This window comes from Chionomys nivalis, chromosome 8 (assembly GCF_950005125.1).
Source record: "Chionomys nivalis chromosome 8, mChiNiv1.1, whole genome shotgun sequence".
In the NCBI taxonomy this organism is placed as follows: Eukaryota; Metazoa; Chordata; class Mammalia; order Rodentia; family Cricetidae; genus Chionomys; species Chionomys nivalis.
Window position 1 is genome coordinate 69,255,149 of NC_080093.1, and position 13,011 is coordinate 69,268,159.

Consider the following 13,011-nt stretch of genomic DNA (forward strand, 5'->3'; position numbering starts at 1 on the left):
CCACCACCGCCCAGATGTTTGTGTTTTAAACAAATAAGAGACTTTAATAAAAAATTACTGGCCAGGACCACAGCAGAGACTGGGAATTTTCTGCTTATGGTCCAGATCAGATGCTAGCACAGAGTTTATATGGGAAAACCCACAAAGTTGCAGCGTTTTTGAGGGGTGGGGTCAGGGTTAGAGTGTAAGCTCACATCCTGCCTTTGTGTGAGCAGTGCCTAATTTTATAACACACCCCACAGGTGCCTCAGTTATCTCCAGCAAGCAAGCGGTGGTGAGTTGTCAGGACCCATTGTCTTGCAAGAACAAGAGAGGCAGTTTCTTAATATCAGCTCGGCTCTTCTGGGAAGTCATCACCTCTAGGGCAGGACTGACGTCCGGGTCCCTTTCCCCAACTTGCAGCTTACAAGCTGAAGCGGGTCTCTCGTGGATGCTGTAAGAACGGCTGTCTTGAAATGTTGGACGTGTTATTCACCCATCACAAGTCAGTGTTTTAGCACGGGGATCTCACTGTGGAGCCTAGACTGGCCTTAAATTATGGTGATCTTCCTGTCTCAGCAGGGCTTGGAGCGTTTTATTTATTTGGTTAGTTACAGTTTGAACTGGGCCCTACCTACTGTGCAGCCCAGGCTGACCTTGAACTCAGCTCTTGATTCCACTACCTCAGCCTACTAAGAATGGAGACAACAGGTGTGTGTCACCCAGCCTGACGACTATTAAGCTTCTTGAGGATGGAAAGTTCAACTCTTGTTCGGCGCTGCTCTCCTCACACCTAGGCTGATTACAGATGCGGCCTTACACATTTTATCTCACTTCTCGCGTCCTGATTGCCTTGTCTATAAAACAGGGACGATTCAGAGTTCTCCCCCGGGGATTGTGGTGGGGAAATCGTGAGACACAAACCTGGGACCTAGGAGGTCATTGTGTCGTTTTGAAACCAGGGTCTCACTAGCTCTGACTGGCCTGGAACTATGGGGACCAGGCGGACTACGAACTTGCTGATCTTCCTGCTTCTGCCTCCTGAGCAATAGAATTCCAGGCATTCGTAACTACTTCTGGCTTCCTAGGTTTTTGGAAGGATTGCCCAGCTGTGAATTGGGTACCTTACCCCGGGATGCAGAGAATAATGCTTGCCCACGTTGGCCAGTGAACCTACACTGCCGTTTCTGCTGCCACCCAGGGCCTCGGTTTCCTCCTGTAAGGAGATAGAACTGGAAGGGGGGAGGGTAAGGGGGACCGGTAGGGGTAGAGGGTAGTGGGACAGAGGGTGATGGAGGCACGGGGCGGGGGGGAGGGCGTGGAACCACGTAGCACAGGCTAGTCTTGCCTGGCCTTAAATTAAGGCTAGTTAGCGTCTGCTCTTATTGCTGGACCCGGTCTGCCCACCCAACCCTTGCTCCCACCTCCTAGTCACCAACTCAGGCACAGCAGCCCCATCCCAGGGTGAGTCCAAACAAAGGCCGGTCTCAGGGGACCCGCCGCGGCCCAATCTGGGCGGCTGGCAGAGCCTTTGGAGAGAGAGCACGGCCAGATATCCGGAGACCTCGCCGGCCTCTGAGCTCCCCCAAAAGCTGATCTTGCGCGATCCCACTAGACACGGGAAGAGGGGTGTCATCAGCCACCTCCTTGCTTCCGTACCCCCTCCCCATTCTTTTCCCAGACTATGGGAGGCAAAGGGTTAAATCCCATAGAGCTGATGTTCTGACTCCAGGCTAGAGGGGCCCGGGAAGCTGGGGTCACTTCCTGCTCCGTCCCAGTCACCCTGAACTGGTCCCCGGGTCCTCAGCCTGGAATCACCCCTTGAGGAAGACCCTAGAGTGCTCGGCATCCAGCCTGTCCCCCGAGGCAGGGCACTTAAGGGGTTAAGTCCCCTGGGGCTGGACTCTGTCTTCCGGCTTTTCCCAGACCCCAGAGCCGTGAGTTGGGGCCGCCTGGGTTCCCGGGGTGGCCTGGAGGCCCGGGACAGCCGCCGGGGAACAATAGGGCCAAGGAGGCGGCGACGGGTGCGGGGCGCAGGCCGGGCCCGGGGCGGCGGGGGCGGCGGCCGGGGGATGGTGGGAACCGCGCCAGGGCCGCCGTGGGGGAGGGGAGGCGAGCGCGCCCGGAGAGCGAGTCCGGCCGGGGACGGCGAGGCAGCGGTAGCTCGCCGGGAACCGGGAAGCCTGGGCGTCCGCGGCGGGGAGGGGACGCTGGCGGCTCGGCCGGGCTTTCGGGGACGGGGACGGGGTCGGCGCTCCGGGCCAGGAGCGCTCAAGTCCGGGTCTGCCTGGGTGCGGGGGGCGGCGTCGAGGGCGGTCCCGCTGCCTCCTTGTCAGGGTCACCCTGGGCCGCGCGCACCTCCGCGGGAAGGCGGCCGCCTCGGGCCGTCCTTCCCGCCTCGGTCCTCGGGGGGGCCCTCCTGGGCCGGAGGCTGGCGCTCTCGGGCCCGGGCTGCTTCCCAGTAGTTCTCGCCTCCCTGTCTTTGCCACTTCTTGCATGTGGCCTTGTCATTAACCCTTTCCCTTCTAAGGTAGGCCCCTGAGCCTAAGTTTCTCAGGCAGTCCAAGTTCATCAGCTCCTACCTGTCCTCGGTCCGCTCAGCGGAGTCCCTTTCTCCCCTCCGGGGAGGCGCCTCCTGTGGTCTCCATCTTCCTTCCCTAAAGACACAGACCGGAGGAGACTGTGGATATGAAACTTATTTTCTTTCTTTCCTCTAACTTACGCTTCTGCTGCTGCTGCTGCTTAGCAGTGGTCAGCAAGCTGTTTCTTCCTTCAGCTGCTTCACAGAGCAACTGCTCCGGGAGAGCTTTTGTCCCTGTGCACAGACTCCCCAGCTCCACTGTCACCCCAAGTCTAGGCCGGTCCAGGGCCGTTAAATGAGTAAATGTGAGTGCCCGCCTGTACTTTGTTCCTATGGCCCTGTTCTATCTCCCGGAAATCATCGGAGATTTTGAGAGTGACAGATTCCTTTCCCAAGGGCTGACGCTGGAGTTGCTTTTCTTTTATGATGTCTCTTTGCAAACTGATTGTTAAAGACATTGAACCAAATAGGTTTTCCGTGAGCAAACGGTGTCTAGGTCATTCAGTCACTCAACAAAGACTTTCCTGGGCACCTTTCCTAAGCATGTGATGAAGCACTGGCAGAAAGAACAGCAGAAGGATGGGTCCCCCGTGGGTCTTTGGGGAGAGCATTGCCTGCTGCTCACACTCCGGCCAGTAGCCCACAAGTTTGAGTCCCCTATGACTTTCAAGGTCACTCGATATTTTCAGACCTAGGGGCAAGCCAAGCAGAACACTGCGCTTGCGGTTTTAGCTCTGTTACTTCCCAGTCTGGGCCTTGGAGACATCTCCCCCCCGTGTTGCCCTACTAATCTGTAAAATGAACAGGTGACTCCCGAGTCTCCATGGCAGTGAGAGAAATAATGACACCTGGCGGACATGTCACCCTGTCCTTCCAGCATTCTCGTACTTGCTCACCTCCTTCCCTCTGCGCCCCCCCCCTTCATCTTGTTTGAGACAAGTTCTCCAGTAGCTGGAGACTGACCTTGAACTTCTGATTTTCCTGTTTCTTTCCCCCAAGTACGTCACCAAGCCAGGCACCCCTTTTGCTCTCTCTTTCCTGTCCCTGACTTCAGAACCCCCCCCTTCCCACCCTAGGCGACCCTCTTTGTGTGCTTAGGTAATGGCAAAGTGCCCTGGTCTTTGTGAGTCGCTGTCCCTTCAGGGAAACTTTTATTTTTAACCCTTTAAAAAGTGCAAGTGTTGGTTGTTCTCTGTGGGGCTTATAAAGGAAAAGTTTATTGGTCTCAATTAGCAGTCCCATAAAGGAAGAAAATTGGAGTCTTAATGAGCTTTGTCTGATTTGCAAAATAACACGGTTCCAGGCCTCTGGGCATCAGTTGTGTGGGGTGAAAGCACCCCCCCCCATGTTGGTTAGAGCTCCAGCCTTCCATCTAGGTACAAAGGGTTATGACTGATGAGTTTTTAATTGACTCTTTACATTCGTTGAGTTGCTTCATTGCGATCTTAAGATCTACAGTGTTTGGAACCAGGCCTCTGGGGCCACGGGGCTCAGGGAGAGAGGGTGCCAGAAACATGAGTGGCAGGTCACTGAGCGTCATAGAAGTAGGAGCACAAAGAAAAGCATACAGCCAGGTCGCAGTGTGTGCCCATCTCTCCCACCAGAGTCCCTGGAACCTTCGCAGTCCTGGGATGGAGCCTGAGACGGTGCTGTGGGGCCCAGAGCTGCAGGGTCCTGAAGAGAGCCGGAACAATGCTCACGGAGGTGAGGGGCACAAGGGATTGTGACCCTGGCTCAGGGAGGGGCCCAAACTCTGGGCAGTCACAGGGGAGGGAACAGAGACCAGACTCCATGTTCTGAAAGGAGCTGGGGCTGGAGACTCCCTTTCTGTCTGTAGGTGCCAAGAGCGGCAATGAAGAGGAAGGCCCTCAGCAGGAAAGTTCTGGGGAGGAGATCATCTTGGAAGATCCGGATCAGAGTCCAGAATCCAAGGAACCACAAGAGATGCCCCTGGAGAACCCCTCCCAGGATGCCTCAGCCCCTCAGGATTCCCCAGCCCCACTGGCTTCTTCCAACCCCTTTGACCACCAGACCCCTATGGACCCATCAGCCCCTGAGGTGGTCCCTTCCCCCTCCGAGTGGACCAAGGCCTGTGAAACCAATTGGCAGTGGGGAACCCTCACCACCTGGAACAGCACCCCAGTAGTCGCTGCCAGCGAACCCAGCCTGCGGGAGCTGGTGCAGGGCCGCCCTTCTGGGGCCGAGAAGCCATACATCTGCAACGAGTGTGGCAAGAGCTTTAGCCAGTGGTCCAAACTGCTCCGGCACCAGCGCATCCACACGGGGGAGCGGCCCAACACGTGCTCAGAGTGCGGCAAGAGCTTCACCCAGAGCTCGCACCTGGTGCAGCACCAGCGCACGCACACGGGCGAGAAGCCCTACAAGTGCCCCGACTGTGGCAAGTGCTTCAGCTGGAGCTCCAATCTGGTCCAGCACCAGCGCACGCACACGGGCGAGAAGCCATACAAGTGCACGGAGTGCGAGAAAGCCTTCACACAAAGCACCAACCTCATCAAGCACCAGCGGTCCCACACCGGTGAGAAGCCCTACAAATGCGGCGAATGCCGGCGCGCTTTCTACCGCAGCTCCGACCTCATCCAGCACCAGGCCACACACACAGGCGAAAAGCCCTATAAGTGCCCCGAATGTGGCAAGCGCTTCGGTCAGAACCACAACCTGCTCAAGCACCAGAAGATCCACGCAGGGGAGAAGCCATATCGCTGCACCGAGTGCGGCAAGAGCTTCATCCAGAGCTCAGAGCTGACCCAGCACCAGCGCACTCACACGGGGGAGAAGCCCTACGAGTGCCTGGAGTGTGGCAAGAGCTTTGGTCACAGCTCCACGCTCATCAAGCACCAGCGGACGCACCTACGCGAGGACCCCTTCAAGTGCCCTGTCTGTGGCAAGACCTTCACGCTGAGTGCCACGCTGCTGCGCCACCAGCGCACACACACAGGTGAGCGGCCCTACAAGTGCCCCGAGTGCGGCAAGAGCTTCAGCGTCAGCTCCAACCTCATCAACCACCAGCGCATCCACCGTGGGGAGCGGCCATACATCTGCGCCGACTGCGGCAAAAGCTTCATCATGAGCTCCACGCTCATTCGCCACCAGCGGATCCACACCGGCGAGAAGCCCTATAAGTGCTCTGACTGTGGCAAGAGCTTCATTCGCAGCTCGCACCTCATCCAGCACCGCCGCACGCACACGGGCGAGAAGCCCTACAAGTGTCCCGAGTGCGGCAAGAGCTTCAGCCAGAGCTCCAACCTCATTACGCACGTCCGCACGCACATGGACGAGAACCTCTTCGTGTGCTCGGACTGCGGCAAAGCCTTCCTGGAGGCTCAGGAGCTGGAGCAGCACCGCGTGATCCATGAGCGAGGCAAGACACCTGCCCGGAGAGCTCAGAGTGACAGCTTGCTAGGACTTGGGGATCCTGCCCTGATGACCCCGCCACCGGGAGCCAAACCCCACAAGTGTCTGGTCTGTGGCAAGGGCTTCAATGACGAGGGCATCTTCATGCAGCATCAGCGGGTTCATATCGGAGAAAACCCCTACAAAAATGCAGACGGTCACATAGTACACCCGACCCCCAAGCCTCCGCAATTCCGCTCCCCTAGGCTCCCCTTTGGGGGCAATTCACATCCAGGTGCTTCGGAGGGCAGAGCTGACCCCCCAGGACAGTCCTTGAAAGTGCCTGAGGGTCAGGAGGGCTTCAGCCAAAAGCTGGGTCAGCTCTCCTCTAAGTGCTATGTGTGTCCCCACTGTGGAGAAAGCTTCCTCGACAGGGCGGTGCTCCTGCAGCATCAGCTCACCCACGGCAATGAAAAGCCCTTTCTCTTTCCCGAGTGTAGGATTGGCCTTGGGGAAGGGGCAGAGCCCAGTTCCTTCCTAAGTGGGAAGCCCTTCAAATGCCCGGAATGCAAAAAAAGCTTTGGCCTAAGCTCTGAGTTGCTACAGCACCAGAAAGTCCATGCGGGCGGGAAGTCCCAGAAGAGCTCGGAGCTGGGGAAGAGCTCCTCAGTGCTGTTGGAACATCTCAGAAGCCCCTTGGGGGCCAGACCCTACAGCTGCTCTGATTGTGGGGCCTCCTTCCTCGACCGGCTAGCTCTTACCCGCCACCAGGAAACCCACACTCAAGAAAGGGCCCCCACTTCTGATGACCCCCCTTCAGAGTCAGTCACCTTGTCCACAAACCAGGAAGAAGAGGGAGAGGCCTCTACCCCCTCAAAGAGCAGCAACCACAGGGAAGAGAACAGTCCGAAAACTCTGTCAGAGGAAAAGCGCTATCTGTGCCCTGAGTGTGGCGACGACTTTACAGAAGTCTCAACACTCCTCCTCCACAGGAGCGGTCACCCGGGGGTCTCCCTGTGAAAGAGGTCTGGAGACCAGTGACCTCTCTCTCCTGAGAAATTGTGGGGAAAGGAAACCAACCCCATCAGATCGTAGAGAAGTGGAGGGCCAAGAACCCTGGGAAGAAATAGTGCATTTGTGTCAGCGGTGAGAAGCCTATGAGATTGCGGGTGGGGACCACTTATAAGCCGTAGAGAAAAACTGCTGGGTTAGAAGCCCTATACATATGTAGGAAAAAAGCCCTTTAAGTCTGTAGCAGAGAAACCCTATAAACCATAGTGGGTAAAAGCCCTGTTAATTGTAGGAAGAGGTTCTAACACGTCTCTAGACAAACCCATAAAACTGTATTAAAATCCTCCTCAGAATCTTCTAGGTGGGGGAGGTGTAGGGAATACAGTCGGCACTGACTTGGGAGGTGCCCTGGGTGGCGGAGGAAACACCTGAACTCTTGTAGGGTTCTCCCTGGCAGCCTTGGACAGAGGCGTGTGCTCAGTGGGGAAGTTGTGCAGGAACTCAGTAGAGCTAGGAAGGAAGAGAAGTGGGGAGGGAATGACTAGGCGCTTCCAGACCCACAAGAGAGACCAGACATCTATTGCCCTAGAGGTTCTTTGGTGAATTGCATGTACTAGGGGAAGGAAGACTGGGGGTTCCTTATTAATAAGAGCCCCCCAAAAATGACAAGCCATTTTGGGGGTGTATAACCAACCTTGAGTGTGAGACTATTGAGAAAATGTTGAGAAACCACCTCAGCTATTGGGGGAAAGTTGAGTCTGTTTGAAGGGAAACAGAACACGGTGGAGAAACTGCAGCTGGAAGCTAGCCAGTTCCTCCTCCTAGGAGCGTGTTAAGCTTCAAGTGCAAGCAGATCCCAGTTCAGGCCGTCAGGGTTCTCCTCAGACAGGCAGGACCAGCCTTTCCCCAGCCCAGCTGGGGATGTCTACTCTGAGAGGCCTCTGGGGTTTCAGGGGGCCTCTGCCACATTCTCAGGTCTCACAGGTTTTACCTGAAAGCTAACTGCCACAGGGTTTGCTACAGTGGCAACCCGTTTCCTCGATTCTGTCCTCAGTGGAGAGAGCCAATCGCTGCTAGTCAACTTCCAAAGAATAAATTCCTTCAGAGATTCAAGGCTTGTATGTGCTTGTCCTCCCTGGACTTCTACAAGTTCATGAGAGAGAGCCACTTGTGGGCTCTCTGGTGACGAGGGATGGCAAGACAACAGAACAGGCAGCTCTGACTTACCAGCAACAAGAGTCAAACCTCAGCCTTTCGTGTGAACTCTGTGTAAGGCTGCCTGCACGGTGAGCCGGGCTGCACATGCGAATGGACACGTGGCACAGACTGGACCAGAGTTCCCGAAGAGGCAATGGAAACTTGACCACCTTCTCAACCCCAGTACCTGGATGCCCTTGAGATGGAGTGGCAAATTTGATCCTGGCTCGGGGAAGGGACAGATTCCACCTGATCCTTTTGGCCTTTCTCTCCTTAGCCAGAAACCACTGGAGGAGAATTAAAGGTTGAGATATGCTCCTCTGCCAGGCCCATCTCCTCAGACAGCACAGGCTAGACCACTAATCCAGCCAAACCTGCTCACATGGCTGGAGCTCCGTGATGGAGCAGAGACAGTTGCCCTATAAAGTGGTAGAAGAAAACCTTTGGCGAGAAACATCTGTAACGAAGACCCTTAAAGATGGCAAGGACTCTCCCCTGTATTTTGGTTGCAAAGGGAGTGTCCTTACCCAGTGCTGGCGTTAGCGACACTGTCCAGAGTAGGAGGACTGAGACACCACATGATTTGGCTCTAGGAGTCCTGTACCCAAGAGTGAGCTGGATCCCTTCAATGCTGAGGAAGAGACATCTAATTCCATTACCTAAACTAAAAGTTCAAAAGGTAGAGGCCGATCATCCTTCATCTATCCTGTGCCCAGATAGATGACCCTCAAAATTTAAAGGACCAAAATCTAGAATACTGGGAGAAAAATGCCAGTCCTCCTGGGGAGAGAGAAAGGGCAGGCCTTACACAATTACAGAGAGAGCCTTGGTAGGGTCCCAAGTATCAGGTCGGGGAAAGCACCATGAGATGGGGAGGAGCCTGTCTGACAGTGACAGAAATATTGATAAAGGGTATCCCTATAAAATGGAGTAGATACTCTCCTAAGTATAAGCTGATTCGTCCCCCTCTAAGGTGGTAGCAGAAACTAGAGTTATCCTTTGTAAAACTAGGAGCAGGCTCCCTCTGACCCAGGCCTGAGAGTCTGTCATCAGAAGACTGCCGGGGGCAGGCGCTCAGCGTAGTCATGGCTAACTAGACTGTTGAGGACTAAGATGTAGCATGTGGGACAGGATGCTCACATGTTCTGGAGACAAGTGAGGGCTGTGGTCTCCACTCCAGTACTGAATGGACCATGTGCATAGGTGGTGCCCGGGCTTCCTAGCAGGAAAAGGGCAGAGCAGAGCCCTCGTGGGCTCTGGCCACCTCCCTCTCACACCCTGCTACGCCATAGAGGAATCCGTTGCAGGGCCCGGTGTCCTTCTAACTGGCTCAGGACGAGGTCCGCCAGAACTGAGTATGGGAGGCATAGTGGAGCCAGCTCCATCCTGGGCCAGAGCCCTCAGAAGAGCCCCTGCCTGGGAAGAGCCCAGCAGACATGGGCAGAGAGGGTGGAGCTGACCTGCACTTAGGGAAAACTTAGAGCTGATGATGAATGTGGGGTCAAATAAAAACTCATAAAGGAACTGGGTATGAATCATAATCGGGGAGAGGACTTGAAACCATCTGACCTCCCAGTCTGAAGTGAGCGGGTCCCAGAATCCTTTGCCCCGACAAAGGAAGCCCCGCTCCCTTGCCTTCTCCCTCTGGAGTGAGGGGAGGCCCCTGTTTAGCGTGTTGTGTGTCAGTCACAGTGTTGTGTCGCCAGTGGTCGTGTTTAGTAGTTGGAGAGAATAAAGGGAGCAAGATTCCCGGGCGTCTTCTCTTATTCCTTCCTGCGTGTTCCGCCAACAGCAAGCTCATCAGAATTTGTCCTCTCCAGAACGAGGGCCCATGAGGACCCCATAAGTTCAATGTTTGCTTGTGGAAGATTGACATGTTCACGGAGCTTTAAGAATCCATATCCTGAGAGATTGAGAACATTTTGGTCAGCCAGATGGCTGCCTGGTGGCCCAGTGCTGCAGCCTCCCCAGGACCTAACCTAGTCCTTAGAGCTGCCGGTTACCTCTCTGGGTTCCTTTGAATCCTGTGACCTGTCCTCTCTGAGGTGAGTGGTCCCCTGGCTTATTGTCCGTCCCCAGGATAGCCTATAGGTTCTCCCATGGGAGAGACTGATGCTCTGGAAGTGCACTCACCCAAGACCCACAGTATGTCATGTGGGAAGTCAGAGTGGCCTGGAGGCCTGCAGGCCACCTCCACAGCAGCCATTACTCCTCTCCTTGGCTAAGGCAGTGGGGATGACTAAGGAAGTCCTCAGTGCCAGGCTGCCTTCAGCACTGTCTTCTGAGTCTGTTCATGGCCCCTGTGGCTGCCTGTGACCAACACTAGCCACAGCCTGTCTCTGCCTGTCTGTTAAAGACACTTGCTGGAGACAGAAAGGTGTGGCCCTGACTTTTTTTTTTTTTTTAATTAAAAAGAATCTTGATGTGCATGGTGTTTTATTTGCATGTTTGAGCATCCATGCGCATGCAGTGCCTGCAAAGGCCAGAAGAGGGGGACAGGTCCTCTGCAACTAGAGTTACAGATGATTGTGAGCCACCATGTGGGTGTTGGGAATTGAATCCAAGTCCTCTGAGAGAGCAGCCAGAGCTCTTACACCTGAGGCATGTCCGTAGACTTCCCTTGGATATTATTGTGCTTCTAGTCCACATCCCAGAATAAGTTCATAAGTTCATTCTCTCTCTCTCTCTTCCTTTCTGTTCCTGGAATTGATGGGTGGGCTGGTGAGGGAGACTTGCTTTTTCATGTCCCTGGGTCCCCAGCCCTGGGAACACTAAGGAACATCAAGACTGGTCTCTGTCCTGGGAGAATCCTCAGTTGGGCAAGGGACACCAACTGATTTAAAAGCCCAAGGTCATGCCTGCCACACTTGGAGGAACTCTAGGGTATAGGGGTCTCAGGAATAGGGGATTCTCTGTATAGAAGTCAGGAGTGGGGTGGGGTTAGAGGAGTCAAACAGTTGGGGACCGACTTAGAGAAGCAGTCTTAACATGTGGGTTATGACTCCTTTGGGGGTACAACAACCTATTCACAGGGGTCACTGTGACCACTGAAAAATACAGATAATTACGTCATGATTCATAACAGCAAAATTAGTTATGAAATAGCAATGAAAATTTTATGGTTGGGGTCACTACAGCATGAGGAAGTGTATTACAGGGTCACAGCGTTAGGAAGGTGGAGAGGCAGTGCATCAGAGCGTAAGGGAGCGACGGGGATGCAGCCAGGGCACAGGCCAGAGCCTGAGGAAGGTCGGTGTCGCAAGAGACTGAGTCAGGAGATCCCTCATGCTCTTTAAACATCGATTTTCGGGTCTGGTGCTTGGGAAAGACCTGCAGGGGTTGGGTGTCAGCAGCTCACCTGTAGTCTTGGTCCTTGGTAAACACCTCACGGAAAGGCTCAGTGCCAAGGGAAGTCTTGGTTATGGCTGAAGGAAGAGCTCAGAGGGCAGTCACCACAAGGCAAGCCTGGGGTTAAGTTCTGGAGAGGTCCCATCACATGCTGGGGCAACCTTTACCTCCAGCTTGCCAGAAGTTGGCCAGGGGGAGAGTTCTGGCTCACCTAGCCGTGACCCCGACAACAAAGAAAGTTTATCAGCCAGGCTGGAGAGATGGCTCAGTGGTTAAGAGCACTGGCTGCTCTTCCAGAGGTCCTGAGTTCAATTCCCAGGAACCACATGGTGGCTCACAACCATCTGTAATGAGATCTGGCGCCCTCCTCTGGCGTGTGGGCATATATGGAGGCAGAATGTTGTATATATAATAAATAAATAAATCTTTAAGAGCCGGGCGGTGGTGGCGCACACCTTTAATCCCAGCACTTGGGAGGCAGAGGCAGGCCTGGTCTACAAGAGCTAGTTCCAGGACAGGAACCAAAAAGCTACAGAGAAACCCTGTCTCAAAACAAACAAACAAACAAAAAAAAGTAAATCTTTAAAAAAAAAGAAAGAAGAAAGAAAGCTTATCAGCCATTTAAGACAGACCCTGCACCCATGTGACAGACTGATAGTCTGTTTTCACTGCCCTGCTAAGGTGGCAATACTGCTCCAGGCACTGGGATCCGGGACCTTTAGCCGATTCTCTTTGAATCTGAAGTGGTTTGCTCTACTTTCTTTTTCCTTTTGATTTTCGAGACAGAGTTTCTCTGTAGCTTTTTGGTTCCTGTCCTGGAACTAGCTCTTCTAGACCAGGCTGGCCTCGAACTCACAGAGATCCGTCTGCCTCTGCCTCCCAAGTGCTGGGATTAAAGGCGTGCGCCACCACTGCCCGGCAAGGTTTGCTCTACTTTCTACTGTTAGAGGTTACCATCCCACGAGGAGGTTTGAGTACCTCATAGAGGACTTGCTTCTAAGGGAACGGTGTGCATGTACTTAAGGAGTCCATATGGCTGTGATTTAGGATCGTGCTAGAGAGCTGGTGATGAGCTGGCACACAGGGCTCTCGGACACTAGTTCTACTAGCTCAGGAGGCTGTGGCTCTATGATGCAATACCCTGCGTTTCTCCCACCTTTCCCACCTTAACCACTGCAGTCGGGGTGGCTCTCTTGGTGGCCCAATGTCATCCCCTGCCGCGACTCGTGCTTCCGCGAGCGTTCCCATCGCTGCCACCTCCACACCAGAGGTCACCGTAGCCCGCATTTCTGTCTCCAGTCCAACTTGGTTTAGCCACTGCGACCCCACTGAAACCAGGTGGGGCCAGAAAACAGAAAGGGCCCGAAGTCCTCACGAAGGCAAACCGGCAGAAAAGGCCGAAGAGCCGCGAGAGGGGACTGCTATCGCCAAGCCTGAAGCCACTACCATGGTTATGACTGCCGCTCCCACACCCACAACCCCGCTTAGCACCGGCCACGGCGCTAGTCCCATGAAAGCTCCACCGGAGGAGCCAGCAGCGCTTT

General features: G+C 54.6%; 1 protein-coding gene across 2 annotated transcripts; it reads left to right on the forward strand.

Annotated features, from left to right (window-relative positions):
- The first annotated feature begins 1,761 nt into the window (after positions 1–1,761).
- Znf629 (zinc finger protein 629) lies at positions 1,762–9,865 on the forward strand. Of its 2 annotated transcripts, XM_057779240.1 has the most exons (3): positions 1,762–1,916; positions 4,165–4,264; positions 4,398–9,865. In XM_057779240.1, the coding sequence occupies exons 2-3, from the start codon at positions 4,192–4,194 to the stop codon at positions 6,929–6,931; spliced, it is 2,607 nt and encodes an 868-aa protein (XP_057635223.1). In that variant the 5' UTR covers positions 1,762–1,916; positions 4,165–4,191; the 3' UTR covers positions 6,932–9,865. The 2 variants fall into 2 exon arrangements, with proteins under 2 accessions (XP_057635223.1, XP_057635222.1); XM_057779239.1 differs by lacking the exon at positions 1,762–1,916 and having other exon boundaries at positions 3,853–4,264.
- Positions 9,866–13,011: the final 3,146 nt, after the last annotated feature.

What these genes read in the sequence shown, in the direction of transcription:
- Znf629 (XM_057779239.1), top strand. Translation starts at nt 3,949, where the DNA reads ATGACTGATGAGTTTTTAATTGACTCTTTACATTCGTTGAGTTGCTTC. An exon ending in CCGGAACAATGCTCACGGAG is followed by an intron (nt 4,265 to 4,397) that starts GTGAGGGGCACA and finishes TTCTGTCTGTAG; the next exon opens with GTGCCAAGAGCGGCAATGAA.